Source organism: Siphateles boraxobius, unplaced genomic scaffold (assembly GCF_051911475.1).
Source record: "Siphateles boraxobius isolate OS27281-9 unplaced genomic scaffold, OSU_SipBor_1 3, whole genome shotgun sequence".
Classification (NCBI taxonomy): Eukaryota; Metazoa; Chordata; class Actinopteri; order Cypriniformes; family Leuciscidae; genus Siphateles; species Siphateles boraxobius.
The window spans coordinates 380510-402564 of NW_027508919.1; the positions used below are offsets into that span (position 1 = coordinate 380510).

The following is a 22055-nucleotide window of genomic DNA, read 5'->3' on the forward strand; positions in this document are numbered from 1 at the left end:
CATAAAAGTTTAAGCATATGTGATGCATTGCTGCAATTGGTCTGACTGGCGTGTGTGTGTGTGTGTGTGTGAAGGGGTTCTTTTTTTAGGCTATACACTTGCAATTGAACGTGATAGTTACGTTTACTACTTAAAAATGTAATCAAAGGTAAAACTCATATCTGGTCAAACCGCATCACGACATCGCTACAAATACAGTATGGGATTAAAATCAGCGAACATCAATAGGCTTAGACTACGTTACCTTGTTTCAGCGAGTTAAGTGTATTAAGTGAATTAAGTGTGTAATGATCCCACACTTTTGACAATTTCTGCAGTTTATTTACATATTTGGGCATTTCTCAGATTAAGGGCCAAATTGGGTTGCTGCAATTTTGAAAATTAAAATCCTCAAATTATCAGTCCTTAAATCAGGTACAGTGTTATGAGCTTGGTTGAGACCATAAGATAAGGGAATTTTTGATTTTTTGCCATTTTTTTAACTATGTCAAGTAAATGTGTCATTACCATCACATCATCGAATGTATGTAAAAAAAAATAAAACTTAAATGATAAATCAGTGCTTTTAAAACATTTTGTGGTTTCACATGGAATCTATATTATCTTGAACTTAATGGGATTGTTGATTTTTACTTGCAATATGAATTATAGTCACTTAAGTCTACATTTCTGATTCATCAATCTACCCTGGCTTGGAATATAAGCTTATTTTAAGTGAATGCCATATATCAAAACTTTTTTAATACAGTAATAATTTAGACTGTCCAACTCTGTCAGAAATATATAATTGTAGGATGTTTTTGTAATTTAAACATAATTTGTTGGCAAAAATATGTATGGTAATGGTGATGGTGATGACATTGCAGTTCTGGTAATGACAGTTTGTTGCGGTGATGACAAATCACTGATCATAGCCTATTGTAATTTAAGAGCCTAAGTGACTTCAGACCAAAAAAAAAACCACCAGCTATTAATTGGTTTAAACATCAAAACATAGTTTAATCTGATTATGGAAGACCAAACAGGAACTGTGTGTATCTGCAGTCATCACCACCACAACCTGTCATTACCAGCACAGGCTGTAATGTGCTGGTAATGACTGAGCTGGGAATGACAATTTAGTCAAAAAACTAGCCTTGCTAGCAAAGATGATGACTAAGCAAGTGTAGCTAGCTTTCTACATGTAATGTGCACTTTTTTAACTAATAAAGTGATAAAAAATAATCCAAAAATGTTTAAAAATACAGAAATACAACACATATGGTAATGACGCATAATAAGTGTACATGCCCAACACAAAGAATAAAGAGTAGATTTATTACTTTTCTGGACATCAAGGCATCAGTCATGTGCTCCACTATGCTATTAGGTTACCATGGCTATCAAATAAACCTTTGATGAAAAAACTGTTAAAAAGTGCCTTTATGCAGAGCGTGTTGGTAATGACAGCTAAACCTTGGGACAGGTAGAAACTAAGCAAAATAAAGTACAAAATGCATATATATGCTTAATCTGTGCATGTAGTTTATTAGTTCAGGTAACATTTAATTCATTTGCATTTTTTTTATTATTAATTTGTGATAAATAATGTTTGAGATTTGTTACGACAAGTGAAAACTCTGGTGGCGGACAACACCAAAACACAGATATTGTACCACAAAACACCAATAAAATGGGTTAAAATCATTAGTAAGAGCAGCCATAAAATAAGTCTAGGTTAGTTTTTGTTTATACTAATTAGTGGTGCTAAAATGTATTAGATTGAATTAGTTTTTAATAGAATTACGCCGTCTGGACAGAAATAGGCCCGAATTCTGGGAAATACATTCTCCGCCATCGCGCCAACTAAATTCAAAATATATGCTTCCTGAACAGGTCCGTGTGAATAAACGGTCCGTGTGAAACAATCAAATCCCTGCGCCGCACGTAGCCTTTGGTGCGCGTCATAGGAATTTAACGAGGCTTCGAGGCAGAGTTTTTGCCTCGAGGAATTTTTGTAATCGAGTAACTCGAGGAATCGTTTCAGCCCTAGCACAATGATAAAGTCTATATCGATTAGCATTACATTATAAATATAATCTATTATAATGAGAATACCTGACATGGCTCGAAGAACACAAGTATCCAGCGCTCATAATGATTACAACGGCCCATTTGGGTATAAATTCAATTAATTTTATCCTGTCTATATAAATCTGAAGTAAACCTATGATAATCTATCAATATTTCTCCAAATCTGCACATTTTTGAGCTAAAAGCCCGGAGAGACGTTGTTTTGTCAAGCACTGTCATGACGACCTCACAAGAGTTTTTTTCTGAATGAGACTGGCTGACGCTCATAATTCATAAAGGTATGGACTCATTTTTTGATTACATAACTTCTGACACAAATTAAGACAAAACTGTCACTATAAGTTTCTTAGAATACAATAGTGGTCAAATACTGAAACCTGAGTCTTTTATCTTTTTAAATGATGTATAGCAAAAAAAACAACAACAAAAAAACAAAAAACTTTGAACTATTTAAACAAAAAAACGTTTCAGTGCGCCGGTGCTCTGGCAACGGTTAACAGGTTAAGGACATATTTAGGGTAGGTTTAAATGAACCTATCCGGTCATGTTTGCCAGGTGGGAAGATTCACTTTTCCCTGGCCCAATACATAGACTATGCCCTTTTGTTGACCGGCTCAACTTTTACTGTGGGTTTTGCGGATGAGGAGCCCTGCAACCCCACAGTGCCTGGCAAGCCTGAGTCTCTTCACGTCATGCCTGCCAAGCCTGAGTCTCTTCACCTCATGCATGCAAAGTCTGAGTCTCTTCACATCATGTCTGCTAAGTCTGAGTCTCTTCACATCATGCCTGCTAAGTCTGAGTCTCTTCATGTCATGTTTGCCAAGTCTGAGTCTCTTCACGTCATGCCTGCTAAGTCTGAGTCTCTTCACGTCATGCCTGCTAAGTCTGAGTCTCTTCATGTCATGTTTGCCAAGTCTGAGTCTCTTCACGTCATGCCTGCCAAGTCTGAGTCTCTTCACGTCATGCCTGCCAAGTCTGAGTCTCTTCACATCATGCCTGCCAAGTCTGAGTTTCTTCACGTCATTTCTGCTAAGTCTGAGTCTCTTCACGTCATGACTGCCAAGTCTGAGTCTCTTCACATCATGCCTGCCAAGTCTGAGTTTCTTCACGTCATTTCTGCTAAGTCTGAGTCTCTTCACGTCATGCCTGCCAAGCCTGAGTCTCTTCACGTCATGCCTGCCAAGTCTGAGTCTCTTCACGTCATGCCTGCCAAGTCTGAGTCTCTTCACGTCATGCCTGTCTGGTCCTGAGCCAGTGTCTGTTCCTGAGCCGGTGTCTGTTCCAGCCCATAACCCCATAGCTGCCCCCGAGAAAACATTTTTTTTGGGGGGGAGGGTAGTAGGTCCCTTAATGGGACCATGGAGGGTCCCTGCACCCCCCCGAGTGTCCCTTGACTGCCGGCGCCACCCACGCCATGCCACGTCCCATGTCCTGTCCCCCTGCACGGGCATGGCCCACCATCCCTCCCCCAAGACCTCCCCCGCTCCACCACCCTCCTGGAATTATGTTTTGTTTTGTTTTTGCCAGGCGTCAGGAGCCGCCCTTAGAGGGGGGGATCTGTCACGATTTGGTCTTGTCTCTGTCACGTTTTGGTTTGTTCATGTCATGTTCCATGTCTGTCATGTGATTCCCTGTTTGTCATGTGATCCTGCCATGGGTCACAGGTCTCCCTTGTCATTAGTCTGTGTATTTAAGCCCTCATGTTTGCCATGTGTATTTGTCAAGTTTTGTTTCACTGTAATCTCTGTCGGTAAGCGTCATGTCATGCTCTTGTTTTATGCCTTTGTTTCATGCTTCATGCCACGCCATGCTTTTGTTTTGTTAAATTGATAAATAAACTGCACTTGGGTTCTCTATACAACTTGCAACTTGCTCTGTCAGAGCGGATGTTCAGATGTGTTAACTCGTCAGTTAATCATCAGTCTGGGCCCTTTTCCAACATCTTGACTAAGTTTTTCTGTCTTCTGGAGTTAGTGCGCACAGTGACTAGCAAAAAGAAAATGTTTAAACCTTGAGGCTTGACTTCCGCTGGTTGTGCTGTCGCCCATTAAAGCTGAAATGCTTGACAGATTTTATCAGATAGATCGCCAATGACTGACGGCAAAGTGGAATAAGCACTCCTACGTAATGTATATAAATAATTTAGATTAAAGATAATATCTGCAACCCATCCAACAGAGGTGTTTGTTTTTACTGTAGTGAGCAATGAACCTCCGCATGTCAAATCAACACCTACACTACACTTTGCATGAATGTCATTGCACACCATTCCATGCGCTCTCGGCCTGGTCGTGCAAAACACCCTTTGGGCATGAATGCATTTGCAAATCAACTAAATTATTAAGGATAAAAAACAATGAGAGCAGAATCAGGATTGTGTCTGCATGGAAACAGAGGTTAGGGGAATGATATCAGTGACGTCACGTTATAGAGGTATTTCCAGGCATCAATATTAGTGTGTGGGCTTTGAGGTAGGATGTCTTGCTCTTTTGCTCACCATAGGACTCCACCGTCAAAAACACCACAGATGTTCCACTTTGCTGATAAACATTAAATTATCCAAGGATTTATTGCCTCTCATGCATGCATTAAATACAATGAGCTAAACTGAGGCCTTTCTGAGGCTAGAAAACACAGCGTGAAGAGTTTTTTATCTATTGTTTTGATCATTGCATTTCTGATAGTAACAGTATTTTATTTTTGGAAAAAATAATAGAGGTTTTATTTATTAGATCAGATATCATTTCACTTGATAGATTTATGAATTAAAACCACAATAATAAAATAAAACGCATGGAAATGAACTGAATTGAAGAGATAATACCCAGGTCAAGTAATCAAAAGTATGACACAAATGGATTAATAGGAATTATGTTGTGAACAAAAACCTTAAACAAATTAAAATAATATTATATTTGAGCCTTTTTTAGCCATTATTGACTGGATGAATGTTTGAATAAATTAGTCCAAACAAACAAACTAAAATAAATAAATAAATAAATAAATAACATGGAATTTGGACAGGTTGAAATTTTGTGTTTGTTTTTGGCAACAGATTGTTCTGATGTCATCTTTGAAAAGAATGCAAATCTAAGCATGTGGCTCATGCAACATTTGTCCCTTCATCTTCTGATGTCAACATTGCGTTTTTTGTGGTTAATAAAGGTCTTCTATTTTTAGAGCATGAAAAAAAGGCTTATAGCGCTTTCCTGTTGCACACACAGATTGTTGAGTCATACACATCTCTGGAAAACTCTGTTTTCATGAGTAACTATTTAAAAACCCCTTTGTTGTCCCTAAATGCACAACCGGTTTTATACTTCCTGGTGACCTTAACAGTCCATCACTTTCACTTTTACTCACGGGTCATTGTACTGGGCTGCCATTAATGGAAAAAAATAATTTTGTGGTTAAGCTTTTACAAGAATACATATTTGTGTGTGTGTGTGTGTGTAAGATATCTACTCCAGATGTAGATACAAGCATGTGCCCGTTGTAAGCCCATTTCCGCCACATTAGAGAAAAAAACATGCTCTATAAGTCATAATTATTTCTAAATCAAAATTATGACTTGAAGTCAAAATTATGACTTGAAGTTAAAATTATGTGATTAGTCAAAAATTTGACTTGAAAAGTCCTAATTATGATAACATAAAAAGACAAAACAGTTTTATAATATAAAACTATATTATTATGAGATAAAAAGTTAAAATTATGAAATAAAATTAATGTCGAAATTATAACATACTAAGTCATAATTATGAGATACAAGTCGAAAAAGACTAAAAAAGTTACAATTATGACTTAAAAATTCTAAATTATGACATACTAAATCGAAATTATGATAAAGTCATAACAACTTTATGTCTCATAATTATGACAATTAGCACATTAGAATCTAATAATTATTATGACTTTTAAAGTCATAATTTTGACTCCTTATGTCATAAATGGCTTTCCAGAGCATGATTTTCCGCTTATGTGGCGGAAATGGCGTTCCATAATTTATCTAACTTAGCCTATCTGTTTACCCATGAATCTGTCTGTGGTTGTGGTTGATCAGAATCAGTTGTGTTGTGAGCGAATCCATCAGGGTAAGCACGTGGGCGTATGTGTATGTGAATTCATCTGTTTTTGTGTTTGTTTAAAGATAAAACGATCACATTTGCTGCTCCATCAATCAGTTATGATAAAACACGATTAATATAAGTTTGTATTTATTGTTTAGTTCAGCTAAATTAGCGCGCTAGCATCGTGACTAGCATCTCAATCGGCGTTTAAAAAAAACAAAAAACTATTTCACCCTAACCTGTCAGATGTCACTACTTTGTTTATATCGGTTTACTTTGAATGTGTTTTATGGCAGTTTGCAAACTAATACATAAATTTAAACGTCGTCAAATAATTTGTGTGAAGGGTCACGCGCTCTTCCTTCATATTAACCGATTAATCATTATCATGATCAATTTATTAAAACCATGGATTTATTCTAGTAAAAGTTTAGTAACCATGGTTTTCTGGCGGATTGATCACCATTTCTGAAACAACAGTTTTACTACAAATACCATGGTTAAACGTTTTTAGTATAGCAAAACCATGGTTAATTTGTGGTTACCATGGTTTAACTACAATAACCATGTTTTATGTGTAGTAAAACCATGGTTAATTTTCATTAGGGGCTAACCGAATAATCATCATCATCATTTATTAAAACCATCTATAAAACCATCAGGACCTGCTTGATAAAAATCTATAATATAATTTCTGATGCGAGTTGCATGTAGCTTTTTGTCTTTTCTTTCTAATATCAAGCTAACTTTATCTTTTTTGTGTTTCTGTCCCTAAAGCTGTTAAATGAAGATGATGATGAGGGGTGCGTCCTCCAGAGGGTCCAGCCTGACCCACAGCCAATGGACACACATCTCAGCTCCTTCGCCTTTCAATGACATCAACAACAACAACAAATATCTGCCTGGACAACCATTGAGCGCCTCCACCAAAATCAGTTAAGCGTTTATTCTTACTTTCTTTCATTCTTTTGTATTTCTGGACAGAATAACCATTGCTCTTTTTTTGTAAGGCAAATTCATTTCCATTGTGTTTCCATTTGTGTTTTAAAGTCAACATGAAATGGCATTTTCATCCCATTTTGCTTTCGTAATGTGATATAGCCTACTTCTCAGTTCACATAGATCTGTTCACACTGGAATCTGATATTGGCCACAGTGAACGTAGCCTTATGGCGCTTTTCCACTACACAGTACCAGCTCGACTCGACTCGAATTTGTTTGGGTTCCACTGTGTAAAAGTTGTACCTGTACCTGTTTTCGGCTACTTCTTTTGGTATCACCTCCAGCGAGGTTCTGAGCGAGCTGAGGCGATACTAAAATGTGACGTGAAAACACTGCAGACTGCTGATTGGCCAGAGAGAATCGTCACTATTCACCGCATCATCATTGCACGCGCCAGACGGAGCTGTTTTTTTCAGCAGTCTTTCGTTTTGCTGCCCTCATCCTCTCCTGAAACAATGTTTGTCTTCTTGCTGTGAGAAACAGCCACATCCGAGGATCAAAAACAGCATACACTCGATTTCCTCCATTGTCCTGTGTGTGTGTGTGGGTAGCGGGTGTGTGTCCAGTAGTTCCTGTGGCGTTGCTATGACGACCAGGTACTATTGGGGAGGTACTATCTGTAATGGAAAACGGAGCGAAAAGCGAGCCGAGCCGAGTCGAGTTGAGCTGATACTGGTAATGGAAAAGCGCCATTAGTGACCTCAAGTGATAATGAAAGTAATTTCAGAGACAAGATTACAAAGATGAAAACAATTTCTTTCTATATTTGTGCACAAATTGTCAAATCAAGTCATCTTTATCTAGATAGTGCTTTATACAGTACAGATTGTTTCAAAGCGGCTTCAATGTAATAAACAGGAAAATACAGTACAGTAACAAAATCAATGATGCAAATTCATAAAATATTAAAACACATTTAAATTCTACTGTAAAGCATCTTTAGTGTCATTCAGCTGGAGTCAGTTCAATGTTGATTCAGTTCAATAATAGTGTCAATGTTGCATAATTTGTCAATTAGCAAAATTCATCAATTATGAAATGAAGCCGAATGAGCTATGAAGCAGAATAGCTCAAATAGTGTCGTTATTCAGCTCAATTCAGTTCAGGTTTTGTTCTCATCTGATAGTATCAGTGCAGTCACATCAACAATATTGCTGAATATTAAATGTCCCCAACTAAGCAAGCCAAAGGCGACAGTGGCGAGGAACCCAAACTCCATCAGGTGCCAGAAATGGAGAAAAAAAACCTTGGTAGAAACCAGGCCAGGCACAGTTAGACCAGCGTCAACAGGCTCAGTTTTAATTTCACTGTCAAAGTCTAGGAGGATTTACTCCTGCTAGGGAAAAACACACATGGCACAGTGTCATCTGACAGGGTACCCGCCGGTCTTAAAAGCATTGAAAAAGTCTTAAATTTGATAATCTCAAATTAAGGCCTTAAAAGCCTTGAATTTGGTATACAAAGTCTTGGATTTCGTTACAAAGGTCTTAAATATTATTTTTCCTTTCCTAGGATAAGTTCATACCATAGCAAAATTAACTGTTACTAATGTAGGCTAATTCAAAATTCATGCAGCGTTGAGTGCACCACGCGCTCCACGTCATAGCAGAAAAAGCGATAGCGTGCGCACTCGTTACTATGGTTACTAGGCTAGTGAGGTACAGAACAAGATAGTAACCTAGCCTAGTTTGTCGTGTGAAATGGGAAAGTGTCGGTTTAATCCGCTGTGGCCACAAATGACAGAATTCAATCATTTAAACCCCAAATCAGAGGTTTTCTGTTAAAATAACATATTTTCTACCCGGTCTTTTCAATAGTATCTGGCAACCCTGCACGCGCTCTCTCTAAACTGCTCAAGTGATGATCCGAAAACACAGACAAGCTGGAGTTCAGCGATCTTCATTTGAGATTTTCTACTTAAATTAAAGTGTCATTCAGTTTGTGCAACTAAATCTGCAATCAAAATGCAGGCTGACATCAGTGTTTTTAATATCGAGCAAGAATGCAATGTTTCCCGAATATCCACACGATTTCAAATGTGACATTGATTTTATACAACAGTAAAAAAGAAAAAGAAAAAGGGTAATATTAAAGGAGAACTCCGGCGCAAAATGAACCTGGTGTGTAATAACACATTGGTACCGAGTCGACTGTTCTCTGGGATTTGTTTTCATGATAATCTAGTATAAAGAGTTTTATCTCTAAGAACTGTTTAGCTTATAACGCTAGTATATGGGGCTAGTATATGGGGCATATAATAAGTAAAAAGAGATCGCTAGTTAATACCACTAACAAGGCTCAAAATAGCCCCACAATAACACGCTAGCTTAATGAGGTTCTCTACATGCAAATCGAAGCACTGAGAACTTTGTAAGTCTACAGACAGTTTAATAATAATATACTTTACAAAGACAGTACCACGAAACTTAGGAAAAGGGATATATATGTAGAACTGCACAAGTGCTACTGCTAAAGAGTGCATTGTCAATCATTTCTCACAAGCTTAATTGAAACGGCCTAGAGAGAATAATTATGACATTTTCTGTCTAAAGACTACATATAAAATAACTACCTAAAGAAACTGTCAACTAAAACTATAAAAAACAGAATGACTCAAATGTGATACTGTTGTGCGTGTATTAAATATGACTGATACTTTAAGTAAAATATTTAATTTAATTTAAGTAGCCTACTTTTTCTAGGGTTTAAAATGTATACAGATTTGACATTTTCCCCCCATACTTCTGTCGGAATGGGTACAAAGTTGGCATTGAATTTCAATTGAAATGGTATTAAAAAGGTCTTAAAAAGCCTTGAATTTAAGTTGGAGGATCCTGGGGGTACCCTGTCTGGAATAGTTGTGTTTTTAAGGACTGTGTTATTATCAGCTTCAGGCTCTAACGGATTGAATCACATTATATCAATATTGTGCGCTGTCACTTTTGTCTCCTTTCCAGATTCCAAGCAGAAAAGCCTTCCCCGTGAACTGATCGACAGATATAAGCGAGGAGATACACATCCGGTGTCGGCGTTGTACCAGCTCTCTCAGACTTTGCAGTTTCAACTGGATCTGAAAGAAACCGTTACAACTGGTAACCTGCAGATTTCCTTGTATCTCTAGATTTTGCTAAGTGCATTGTCCAGTTCATAGATGCATTCAACATTTGTTTTCTTTGTTTTCTGAGCAGCAGGAGTTACTGGGTTTTACTTTGCGTTCTGTGCTGTGATTGATGGAATCCAGTATAAGACTGGAATGGGCATCACAAAGAAAGAAGCCAGGGCCAAAGCGTCTGAACTGGCCCTTGAAGAGCTCATAGCAAGTCTAGAGAATGATGGGATACCCTCGGATGTTTCCGGTAATAATCTAATGATGAGTTATACTGGCTACTATGCTTATTAAATATTAAATATGCTTATTAAAAGCAAATTATTCATTGAGAATCAATGACTACGTTTACATGCAGCCAATAATCCGTTCAAAACATGGATATTAGCAATAACCCGGTCACGCACGGCCATGTAAACACCGGCAAAAACCTGAATATGCTCATAACCCGGATTTTAAAAACCCCGGATATGATACCTGGGGTGCCCCTTTTCTAACCCGAATTTTTGGTCATGTAAACGTGCATCGGCATATCCCCATAATGATTTGTGTTCTGCGCATGTTCTATTCGCAAGGAATTTTGGTCTTTTGAGTAGAGGAACTTCTTGGCGCATACAAAAACCCGCGTGCAGTATACCGGAAGTAAACATGGCGAGACGCAGCACAGCATACTTTTGGAGCGAGGTCAGTACCAGCACCAAAGCGCAAACAAAGGCAATCGCTATCTGCCCCGAGCTATTCATTATCCGCGTGCTGCTGCTGTTGTTGAATTCTTTGGAAACAGGAAGTAGAATCGGAAATGACGCATATTGCGTCTTAAGGTTGTCCGTACGTCCAGACGCTAACCGTGCGTCGCCATTTACATCGGGATATTGCAATTCCATGTATACAGGAGAAACTCTCTCTGCTCACGCATGTAAACGGGTTATTCCTAATGTTTCAGAAACCCAAATAGTGACCTTAAACCAAATATTGCCTGCATGTAAACGTAGTCAGTGTAAATTATTCAATGAGAATTAAAAATGATTGATTGGGAAGTATTTTGATATCACATATTTCTTGTGACGATGAAGTTAATTGAGACCTAAACTGACACTATATGCACTACACTGGAGTGCAAGATTTGCATTTAATGACTTAAATAAGTTTAAAATTTCATAAGAATGATTATATCGAATCATGTTGTAACAAAGTTCGTAGTTCAGGGAAGGAGGCGGCGGGAACCGGCAGACAATCAAAAACTTTAATAATAAAATAAATGAAATACAAAAACCAAAAGTCTGCCAGCAACCCCTCGCGGACGACTGCTGGCTACACAAATAAAACACAACATAAACACAGACCTGTCCTCTCTGGATCTTCACAGTCGTCGCTCCTCCTTTATGCTTCGCTCCTCTGTGAGAGATCGAGACCGGTGCGTCTCACAGGTGTCATTCATTAACAATCACGCCACCGGCCTCGTGCCGTTCTCTCACATCCCTCAGCCTCGTCCTGCTCGCCACACATGTGATGCTGAAGACTGGAGTAATAATTCTGAAAATTCAGCTTTGCATAACAGGAATAAATTACATACATTTTTAAATACATTACAATATAAACTAGTACTGAGTTTACTGTATTTTTGATCAAATAAATGCAGCCTTAGTTAGCCTAATAGACTACTTTCAAAAACATTAAAAAAAATCTAAAATCACTATCATTTGCCACTCATCAGATATTTAAACGAATAGTGTATCTAAAAATGAGAAATAACAAATAATATGTATTAATTTACAAAATAAAATGCATAAAAGGTAAAAACACCTGACTTTAACAACATGGTTTAACCCTAGATTGTTCCTGGCACTGTTTGTTTTCATTAATGGTCTGCTTTGCAAGCCTTCTTGCAGATAATAGGCAGAAATCGTGTGACCTTCTGTTTGACACTTTCCATAGAATCGATGCAAGCACTTAGTCAGCCCTTCCATTTTTAATGTAAATATGCAAACTTCAAAATTCAATGTGAAAGTTTCCCCAGATGAAAGAGAACATCCTCGCTGTGCTCTCTCCCATCGAAACAACCCCATAGTCATTCACTGAAACCGTGGTGAAGCTCTTTCCTGTTTGAGGTGGGGGTGTAACATTTGTTTTTTTTAATGCAAAAAAAAAAAATTCACATTCACACATCAGGGTGGTGCAAGATCTTATCTATCTTTTTAGATCACGATTGCATAAAGCTAGGACGCATTTTATTGTTTGAATTTTTTTATATTTTTCTTGTGGTCCATAGTTAGGTTTGGGGATTTAAACAATTGCTAACCCTAATAATAAACCTGAGTGCAATAAGCCTTGAGTACATATGTCTCGCACCATTTGATCTTGATCAGACTTGAACCAGTAGGCAAACACCTAGCAGTGCCATCACAAAAAAAAAAAGCACTTTCTTAGTAAATGCAAAGCTTTGTGTTTGCAAGCATTGCATGTACAAGCACTACTCTTGTTTCCTTTTGTTTGTGTGGTTTGTTTTGTTCAGAGGGGCCACCACCTCTGCCAGTAAGAGAGAAGGACTCCCCAATCCAAGAAATCCATTCTGGAAGAGCTGTGATTGGTAAATACATTCTTAAAGTCAGTCTGCATGTATTTAATAGCCCAGCTAAGCTATAATCAATGCTCAGATGTTTTAGCCATAGTAACCTTTGACATTAGAGCGTCTAATCATGTCGAAATCGGAAATATTTCTGAACCTGACTAATAATTTCATTTCGGTTGGTTTAACGCAGAAAGAAAGAACCCCATCAAGGATCAGGTACCCAGCGTGGTGAAGGAGATGTTCACCAAGCTAATGGACAGTTACCCAGAATTCACTGGCTGTGGCGGAACAGTGGCTGCATTTGTCATGCTGTCTCGTAAGTCATATGCACAGGATGTCAGACCACAGGTTTTTCTTTGTGGGATTTGTATTAATACGTCATGTGACATTTAAGATGTTCCTTGTTGCCATCTAATTATCCTGCACAGAATCTGGATATTAGTGCTGTCAATCGATTAAAAATCTAACCAATTAATCTCCCATTTTTCTGTAATAAAGTGTGATTAATCACACCTAACATTTAAAGTTTTTAACTTTATCTGCAAACTAATGTAGATTAATAATATAAAGTTATCAAACTTCACTGCATAAATTACAATTGAAATATTAGGGGTGTAACTATATATTGTGTCACAATATATCGCAATACAAAAATGCATGCAATCTGTATTGTTTATAGTTCAAAATGACCCAAAATGAAAATTCTTCAGAGTTTTAGTCTCAGTACTACATTAAACTACTATAAATAATGTTATGAATATAATGTATAATAATGCAATGGGGGAATATTTCTGGGTCCAGATAATGCCAAATGTCTGATGTCGCCAGTAAAAAGAGGCCAACATTATTTTAAATATATCTAGTCAGTGCATTGGTTTACCTGCACTAAGTCCAAGCCTATTAATTTCCAGCCCCAGTGTAATACCAAATTTAGCATTTTAATCAACAGTAAAATTTCTAACCTTTTATCATATGTCTTGGAGTATCGCAACAATATCGTATTGTGAGTTCAGTATCATGATATGTATCGAATCGTGACATGAGGATATCGTATCGATTAAAAATCGATTAATCCTTATTAAAGCTACACAAGTTATTCACTCAAGAGCGGTGAGTGGTTTTCTCTTTCTTTGATTTACATTAACCCTCTGGGGTCTAAGGTGTTTTCTGGGCCCTGGAGGTGTTCTGACATGCTCTGACATTTATGCTTTTTTCTGATACTTAGTGACATTTTCATGGCTAAAGTCTGATTACACTGTATTCAGCACAAACTCTGCTACAATAATATGTCAGCAGCATGTATGTAAAAGTTTTTGGTTTTGAGATAATGACGTTTATGCGTGGTTTGTGAAAAAACTAAAAAAAATTGTCAATGAAATAAGGTCATGAAACCCATACTAAGTATTTGTTCACAAGACTTTTGAAAATTGTATCACATAGAATAGAATATTTGCTTCAAAACTAAGTGAAAATCATCCTGATTACGCATTCGGATAAGTCAATAAAGTCTTGTATGACTTTGTATGACGTGTTTTGTGTAAGAAAGCTTTATGCGGGGAGGCGTTAACCAACCATTAATATTGAACGGTTTGACACCTGAGAAAGACAAAGACCCTCCCCTAATGGCCCTGTTAGGTGCTATCAGGCCCTATCATTAGGAGCCTTGCACAAAGAATGAGATTTAAAAAAGAATGGCTTTTAGATTGTTTGGATTTATTTACAACACCACGTAATCCAAAGAAACACAACAAAGATTTTTCACTTAACCATGTTCATGTACAGAGTCTCCTGTGAATGTTGAAGTCAGCAGGACTCATCAGTGGGGCATCTGGTCCCTGTAAAAAATAAAAAAATAAAAAAATAAACACCTGTGAACATTCTGATATCAAGAGAAACTATAGGGCTGCACGATTTTGGGAATACATTTGAGATTTTTCTGGTTCAAATTATTATTAAATATATATAAAAACACCAAGTTTGCTGTGCATTGTTATAGCCTATGTGTAGGGCTGCATAAAATAATAACAGATAGATAGCAGGCAGCCTATATATCGTTAAAAAGTACACTTCAGTAACACTACACTAGACAAAAATATATGGATTATCATGTTACTTCAAACATTTCCATTCGTTATGAAATGAGATTGGAGAAAAACATGAAGCCTAATGTTTGGCGTGTTTTGCTTTTCAAAACCACAGCGCGTGCAGAGAACGTTTACTGAAGCGATCGAGCCGCTCCAAACTATGAAACATTATTCTTACCATATTATGAAACATTATTCTTACCATATTATACATATCTACGTGTGAGCAGATATACACAAACACAGTATTTAACAGTAAACACGGGTCTAAACATTATAATATTCACCATTGAAGAATAAGCCTACTTTATATCATGCTGTGTTTAATTATCGAAGATAAAAACATTCTTGTGTGTACATGTATATTCATTTAGCATTAGGCTTCATGCACTCCAATCTCATTTCATAACATTTTAGTATAGCACCAGTTTAACTAGTAGCTACAATATAAAGTATATACAATCACAAGACGTTTATTATGTGTCTTACCTTAAAAATCGTTCTCATAATCAAATCATGTTCTTCTAATTCTTCTGTGGAAAATCCGAGGTGCACAGACCATATACTTCCAAACTCGACGAAAAGCAGAGCAGGGCTGAATAAGCTATGTGAATAAGTCGCGATTCTTTGTTTAGAGGTGATGGGGGCGGTAACAGCTCTGCGTTCCTCCGCGTGGATCATTTGAATTTGAACAGCTCGCGCGCGTGTGGGCGGGGTCACGTTAGAGTCAATGAGCCTGGGCTGAAGAAACTGTACATGTTGTTGCTTTCATACGAATTACTTAAACAGAGAATATTTGTTTTTGGTATGATTTACATCATTTAAAAATGGAGACTTAAAGCTTTGTATAGACATAACTCTCACGTGTGGGTGGAAAGTATTTGCTGAGTTACAAATCATTTTATGTCGCGTTTCTGAATGAACTTCACATTGAGGGAGACGACAGAACGCGCATCGTTTATTTTCTTTATTTTACGAAAAACACAACATTTTGTTTTTATTATTAGTGTACACAAATAAAAGTAAACATTTAACAGTTTTGAATGATGTATAGACCTTATGTAGCCACGCCTCTTTTCAGCGCTGAGCTCGTTGTCTTTTGACTTGCGTAGTTATGAATGAACGGCTCGTTAAAAAAATTTCCCAGGTCCATTTGTTAAGACATATGCTTTACAATGCTTATGATAAACATTACAATGCTCATGATAACTTTCGTTAACTCTACAATAAGAAAATCAACTTCACCAGCTAATTACTGCTGGACAGCGATGCCATAGAAATATACAGAGCGACCACAAAAACGGAAGTTCAAAGACAATATTCTAAAGATGGCGTCGCCCTCGTTTCTCTGGTGCATAAGGTCTATAACACTTGCCTGTATCACAAAAATCAACAGAGTTATTGGAGTCTCTTTTGCACTGATAAGAAAAAAAGTGAGCTGGTATCGCCGGCGATACCGCCGACCCCAGGGGGTTAATGACGGACATCACAGCGGCAGGTTTATTAGGCTACTGTCACTTTAAGAACTGAAGCACATGATGCAGATCTGACTCATATCCCATGGCCTCAAAACTCTTTACGCTCATTTAAGACTTTATTTAACTCATTTAAGACTGTTTACGAGGATACTCGACAAAGCAGGCATTTTGGCATACTGTTGTCTGTTCAAGCATGAAAGAGAACTCAATGTGGCTGTCTGAAGCGGCTTTCTGTGCGCATGAGTCCGGTGTGTGTCTCGCACAGACAGGAGATTCACAGACACCACGCCAGTTCAGATTTAAGTTGTAATATATTTATGCATCATGGTTGTGTTGTTATTTAAACAATTTTAATAGTTCATATAAAAAATAAAGTGTTAAAAATAAAGATACAAATAAATAGCTAGCATAAATTTGATTAATTGTCTTGAAAAAGTCATGTTGCAATAAAAAAAGTAATTGTAATCTCTTTCATTATGAGTTAGAGGGGAAAAGTGACATGAACATTTTTCCATACTCCTTTTTTATGAGATTCCCCTCAACAACAATGGCAACATCAAACGCTTTTGAAACAGACATTATTTTGTTAAAGTGCACATTAATACACATAATTGCATATATTTTGCATTAGTTCTCCAAATGAATCTAGATGACCATGTATGGGTTTTGTGGGGTTTACATCTATACATTATTCTCATTGTTTGATAGTGATTCTGAAACTATAAGAGCGATGTTTGCGCCACACTTTCGGGGAACTTCACCTTCATTATAAGCAAAGCACAGTTATCACAGTAATCCTTATCTAGCAATTATACATAAATGAAATAGCATGGGTTTTCATTAGGCAATAGGTGTGGGAAACCTTTGGAAAATTCAGAGACGCCGATAAATTTGTCTCGTTCACACTCAAGCACTTCCTACTCAAAGACTGTTTCGGGAAATAGTACTTGCGGCACAACATTATGGGAACTGTTGACATTAAATATAATTAGAGCTTTATGAAATAGAGACATCTATTGTTTATTTCTAGAATAAACATAATCGTATGTGATATTTTAAACAAATGGCACCTGTTTGTTGCATTTGTAATATCATGGGGGCACTTACAAATGTGAGTAGGCAGATTGGAATTTCCACCGTGAATCTCTTAGTGAAGCCAACAATGGAAATATACTGGAAGAGGAAGCAAATAGGATTTCCTTTGGCCCTTTCATCATTTTTCATTGGTTTGATGACATTTTTAACCAAACCAAACAAACTAAAACAGGAAATGTTGGAGGATTCTTAATGATATTGGTACGTAACATCCACAGGATATTAGACAAGCGAAATGGTCAAGGGTCAAGCCGTGAGGTCATGGGTGTTGACAAGCTTGTTTTTGGAAACATTTACAGTAAAAGGAAGGGAATTGGGAGATATTCTCAAATGGCAGTTAGATTTGCCTGAATGACGCCTGTGTTTTGATGGGTTTGTTTGAAAGTGGTGCCATGATGAAGGGAAACCACCAATTTTGAGATAAAAAACCACTGCTTTAATGAAAAAGTGGCAAACGTTTCGGTCACGTCACCTTTCTCTATGCCTAGTTAACAGTACTCAGTGTTGGAGCCATCTTAACATAAGGAGTCACATGATTACATAGGTCACATGCGACCAAATTGTTTGCCACTTTATCATTAAAGCAGTGGTTTTTATCTTGCAATTGGTGGTTCCCCTTCATTGTTAGTGTGCAGGCTTTTTTTTGAAGTGTTTCCCTAATTTAAGTTTTTGGTCTATGCACCTCGTTTGGCCAATTTTTAAGGCGTGTGAGTTTCTGGCTTTTCTTCAAATTTATATTTTACCATGAATAAAAATAGAAGCATATAAGAACATTATGCATAAATTTCTGTCCTGCATTTGGCAAAAATGTTTTGTAGACAATGTATTTTACCTTTTAAAGCTGAGATGTGAGAACAACTCTGGCGTCACCGCTGTATCTTTCATACTTCTCTTTGTGTGCTTTGGTGTAATAGCAATGTAAATGAAAGTCTTTTAATTGCAGATTGCATTCCCAAACAAACTAAACATATAGATGTACCCTTAAACTCTGTAAAAAGATATTCTTTTTCTCATCTTGACTTTGTCATTTTTTTGTTTCTTTTTGCTCATTTTGGTGAAGGTTCACATTAGCATGCACATACTATTCTGTAATTAATATGCGTGATTAATTATTAATATATAATATATAATTAATATAACCCCTCCTTCTGAAAAGCACACTGTGCTCTGGTTGGTCAGCTGGAGCAGTGTGTTGTGATTGGTCAAGCGCTTCAAGCTTGTTTGGAAAATGTCCCGCCCCTTACCATAACCACCAGTTTTAAAGCAGCACTATGCAGGAATTCCGTTTTTGTCAAACAGCGCCCCCTAGAGTCGCTGTAGAGTACTTGTATTTAACGTTACTGTCGTAAATACAACTCACGCAGAGCTTATCTGCACTCACGTCCTCTGCACTTCATAATAATAAAGTAGCCTACTTTAGGCTAACCTGAGCCTAAATGCCAGATGACATCAATAAAGTTACATCATGTACGTCGCATTTTCATAACAATGTCCGTTATTATTATGTTGTTAGACATGATTATTGCAATTTATCATAATAGTTTGCAAATTGCGCTCATTTACACTATTTACAACGTGTAGGCTTATTTATGTCCTGATAATTATGTGAGACATTGACAACTGTTCTAATGATAATCGCAGGAATCAACTTTAACAGTGAAAGCCTGAGCGAGTGGGACTCTTGTCCGGTTCCTCACGCTGTCAGATTCTCGTTACCTTTTTCTAGACTCTTCCGATCGCGCTTTCTTCGTTTTTTTCCTCCATTCTGAAAACGCAGGTCCGATATTTACTCGTGTCTGACTCCTCGCTCGGTCAGTCTGCCGTTTCCTCTTTCTCTGTTCCTCCGACAATGCTTTCCTAGCTTTCTGCCTCTTATATGCCAGTTTAGGCATGACGATAGTTGTTCTTATAGCTAGCCGGATCTGGATGGGCGGTTCGCCGGCCCAAAGTTGCAAGTGCGGTTTTTCCACCCACAGGCACCAGAGGGGGGTCGAGACGACCACCATTCAACCCGAAAAGAGTCATATAACCATTCCAATAACTCTGAAGCTGTTCAGTTAAGCTAAAAAAAACTGCATAGTGCTGCTTTAACACACTACTAACTAACTCAACCAGGCCCCGCCCCTTTATTCTGCATATGAATTATTTAAATGAGGTATATTGTGACACGTTAGTTCCGGGAAGAAAACTCAAGACTATATGGAGGCGTTTCAGGGAGTTCAGAAACACTGACACTGATATAGAATAACTCCCGCTGGAGCTTTTTCTGCTTTTTTCTATACATCTTTCTTTAGTGTGTAATGTTGATGTTTGAGCATAAACATCAACATTACACACTAAAGAAAGATGTATAGAAAAAAGCAGAATTGGTCTCTGGTGCATAACTCACGCCTAACAAAATATGCAAACAACACTTGTAGATGGAGTTTGTGCAGTGTATCTGTTGTGAATTTGTCCCTTTCCTTTAATTTGACCTTTTTTTCCAATATAATATATTTTCAAATATATATATTTGTACTACATATCCCACAATTCCAAGCAAACTACACTACTAAATCTAGCGCACGACATTACCCATCACCCCCTGGTCGAGGTCTATAAGTATACCTCACTTCCTTCCCTTTTTTTTTTTTGTTGCATTTTCTGAGGTGTGTGTGTTTGAATGGACACCCAACCATGTCCTTTGAGTCCTTTCCTTAGGATGCGTTAAGTAGGTTTGTTTTACCAGTTGTGTTGTTTGAATTGTTTGGATTGAGTATATATATATGTTGTTGATATGTGTATTGATGAATTATATGAGTTTGATTTACTTTATTGTATTGTTTGTAGTGACTTAAGACCATCTTGTACATCCTGTCCATCTGTCCATTCACATCATGTGAATCTATGAACTTCATGTCATGTGAATTAACCAAGACTTAATCATCCTGAACTTAAAATAAAAGAGAGCAAAGGACTGGTATTTGTCCCGTGTTTTAATCAGACACGCCATCAAGTTTCTGCAACTCCAACGAACTTTGGATATATTTAACATCTGATATCCAACAGTATCATCTGACTAATTTTGATATTCAGTTTTTGTCAGTCTGTGCTTATATAATTATAATCAAAACTGTCCTGTTTCGTCTGCAGCCACAGGATGTGAGGTTGTTGCTCTTGGAACTGGCAGTTCTAATACCAAAGCCAGTCCAGCACCGACAGGACGGATCCTGCATGATTCACACGCAGTAGTAACTGCCCGGAGATCACTAATGAGGTACATGTATTTTGTTGCAGGTTGGCATCACATTGATGTTCATATTAATCATCTCTTTGATGGCCAGTTCAGAGAATATCTAACACTCTTCAAAAAGCTGTGGTTTGCTTTTTTGTTTATCCTACCAGTCAAAGGTTTGCGTGTCAAAAATGCATGTTTCTTGATCTTAAAGGGGAACTTGGCAACTATTTCAACTTAATAAAACCGTTTAGAAATCATTTGGATGGTTAAATAACCTGTTCTGGTGAGAATGGTGACTTTCCCCGCTCCCCCCAGCGTTCCCAGGCGGAAAACCAACCTTGCAACATGAGGACTAACGTCCCGGTAAGTTGGAAATAGGAAGTCTCGTGAGAAGCGAGAACGAGCGAGAAACACAAACTGCTTTACGCCGCCCCCAATGTGTGTGATGTATCACCCACCTCATTTGTCATATGGCGCTTTTCCACTGCACGGTTCGGTTCGGTACGGCACGCTTTGACGCTTTTCCACTGCACGGTACGGTTCGGTTCGGTACGGCATGCTTTGACGCTTTTCCACTGCATGGTACGGTACGGCTCGGCTCGGTACGGCTCACTTCTGGCGCTTTTCTACTGCATGGTACGGTACGGTACGGCTCGCTTTAAATGGTACCACCTCTGTTGAGGTTCCAAGCGTACCGTACCGATACTAAAATGTGACGTGAAAACACTGCAGATCACTGATTAGTCAGACGGACAGAATTGTCACTACCAGCGTCATTGTTTTTGCGAGACATCAAACCCGCTAGATTTAAATAGCCAGTAACAGCCACCGCTGTAGCACCTGTTTTAAAACTACTTGCTTGACTTGGTTGAAGAAAAAAAACGTCCAAAAGTTGGACGTTTTTTTTCGAGTTGCCGAGTTCCCCTTTAAAACCTTGTAAACTGAAGGATTTTTGCTTAAATGCTAGGAGAAACACTTCTGTTGGTCAACCAAACTCGAAATAGCTAAATATAAGTTCATTAATTAGTCTGTAGTTGATATAAAGGGATAGTTCACCCAAAAATGTAAATTCTGTCAGTAATTACTCTCACTCATGTTGTTCAACCCCGTAAGACCTTCGTTCATCTTCGGAACACAAATTAAGATATTTTTGATTAAATCTGAGAGCTGGATCACTCCTCCATAGGCTTCTAAAGGTGCGTTCACACCGCCGCCGACTTGAGCTTCCAAAGCGGCCGGAAGTCATTCATTTTCAATGGAAGCTGGCTTCTCTCAGCTGCAAGGAGCGTCAAATCCCTCGGCGTCGCGTTTTGGGCGTTTTGAGCGTTTTGAGCGTCAATCGGAAAGTTGAAAGAAGCTCA

The 22055-nt window shown here is 37.8% G+C and overlaps 1 protein-coding gene across 2 annotated transcripts in view; it reads left to right on the plus strand.

Moving 5' to 3' along the window:
* Positions 1 to 22055, plus strand: part of adad1 (adenosine deaminase domain containing 1 (testis-specific)) — a 135544-nt gene that overhangs the window by 97848 nt on the left and 15641 nt on the right. Inside the window, exons 1-7 of one of the 2 annotated variants that reach the window (XM_077247236.1) lie at positions 6089 to 6167; positions 6921 to 7078; positions 10103 to 10237; positions 10334 to 10501; positions 12764 to 12838; positions 13011 to 13136; positions 20610 to 20733. In XM_077247236.1, coding sequence (XP_077103351.1) covers positions 6928 to 7078; positions 10103 to 10237; positions 10334 to 10501; positions 12764 to 12838; positions 13011 to 13136; positions 20610 to 20733 — 779 coding nt within the window. In that variant the 5' untranslated portion in view covers positions 6089 to 6167; positions 6921 to 6927. Of the gene's footprint in view, positions 1 to 6088; positions 6168 to 6920; positions 7079 to 10102; positions 10238 to 10333; positions 10502 to 12763; positions 12839 to 13010; positions 13137 to 20609; positions 20734 to 22055 lie in introns of those variants that run through there. The other variant, XM_077247237.1, reaches the window with a different exon arrangement.